The following is a 1,590-nucleotide window of genomic DNA, read 5'->3' as shown; positions in this document are numbered from 1 at the left end:
GGGGAGGAGCTGATGCTGGAACACCCCATGGAGAGGTTGAGCCCTGTGGCCATGGCCCCTTCCCCACTCCGAGGAGGAGCCCCCCACCTGGGAGCCATCCCATCACCCATTTTCAGGCTGTAAAACCCATGCAGTCACTTGCAGAGGCAGTTTCCTGGGTTTTCCTCTGCAAAATACACCACTGGGCATGGGTGCAGGCTTCCCCTGTGACTCCCCCGGCACTGCCTGGCCACGTGGGTCAGCTCCGGTCTCGGGACCATCCCCAGAGCCAGGCAGGAGCTGGCTGGCAGCCCTCTGGGGCCGTTGCATTGCCCTCACCTCGGTCAGGACAAGCATGTCGTTCTTCCCGCAGGTGAAATTTATCCATGACCAGTGCTCCCCCAAGCCCAAGTACCGCGGCTTCTTCCACGGTGTCCGAGAGATCGTTCGGGAACAGGGTGAGTCCCCGGGAAGTGATGTCCTGTCTCGCTCTGGTACCCTCTCGCTGTGGGGATGGGGTGGGAGGTGGGGGACGGGCGCAGGCTGGGACCGGCTGCCTGGGAAGGTTTGTCTCTGTAGTGCTCCCCTCCAATGCCCTCTCTTGCTGCAGGACTAAAGGGGACCTACCAGGGTTTAACCGCGACCGTCCTCAAGCAAGGGTCAAACCAGGCCATCCGCTTCTTCGTCATGACCTCCCTCAAGAACTGGTACAAAGGTACGGTGTCCCTGTCCCCCCAGGGCACCCCGGCTGCACCGCTGGCTCCTGGAGCCCGTCCTTGGGAGCCAGGCTTGGGCTTCCCACCAGCGCATCCCCCACTTCTTGTGGCTCAGCCTCTTGTGATGGAGGAAGGTGAAGGCCAGGGCAAGGGGCCCCAGCTTGTGGGGCTGGCATGTCCCAGTGCTAGAGCATCACTTGCACCCTGAACTCCCCAGTGCTGTGTGGGCTCTGTGGGGCTGGACAGTCCCCTCCAAATGCCTTGGGCCCCCCACTTGGCACAGCACCAGCCCTGACCAGGAGCAGCCAGACCTGGGACTTTCCCTGCGGGCTCCCATGGGGATCCTGTGCTTCATCCCCCAGCACCACCCTGCCCTCAACCTCTCCTCCTTCCCAGGGGACGATCCCAACAAGGTCATCAACCCCTTCGTCACAGGGGTGTTTGGAGCCCTTGCTGGAGCTGCGAGTGTCTTCGGCAACACCCCCTTGGACGTGGTGAAGACCAGGATGCAGGTACGGCACCGGGGCATGGTGTGGGACTGCTCTGCCTGCAGCGGGCTGGGATCCCCCGCTGCTGGGGAGCTGTTTTGTGCAGCCCCGGGACAGGCGCCTGGTGGCACCGAGGTTTGGGCATTGCCTGGGGATGCTGCCCTCTCACAGCCAGGCGCCGGGGTGCTGGGCAGTGTTTGCATAGAGCTGGGGACGTCCCTGCTGGGTTCAGTGGCCCCAAGGAGGATTGGTTCCTCCTGGTGTACCCCCAGCTCTCTGCCTCCTCCCCCTCCCTGCAGTCCCCCCTGGATGCACCCCTGGCTCCGGGCTCTGACCCCGCTTTTCCCGTCCTGCAGGGGCTGGAAGCGCACAAGTACAAGAGCACCTGGGACTGCGCCTACCAGATC

At 63.7% G+C, this 1,590-nt stretch overlaps 1 protein-coding gene across 1 annotated transcript; it reads left to right on the top strand.

Moving 5' to 3' along the window:
* Window positions 1–334: 334 nt before the first annotated feature.
* Window positions 335–1,587, top strand: SLC25A1 (solute carrier family 25 (mitochondrial carrier; citrate transporter), member 1; the record flags this gene model as incomplete). The annotated part of the gene is made up of 4 exons (XM_010076592.1): window positions 335–437; window positions 590–694; window positions 1,092–1,207; window positions 1,540–1,587. Coding segments are annotated over exons 1-4 (372 nt in total), but the record flags the coding sequence as incomplete, so codon positions are not given.
* Window positions 1,588–1,590: the final 3 nt, after the last annotated feature.

This window comes from Pterocles gutturalis, unplaced genomic scaffold (genome assembly GCF_000699245.1).
Source record: "Pterocles gutturalis isolate BGI_N339 unplaced genomic scaffold, ASM69924v1 scaffold42523, whole genome shotgun sequence".
Classification (NCBI taxonomy): Eukaryota; Metazoa; Chordata; class Aves; order Pterocliformes; family Pteroclidae; genus Pterocles; species Pterocles gutturalis.
Note: the sequence above shows the minus strand (reverse complement) of the source record. Positions and strands in the feature narration are given on the sequence as shown.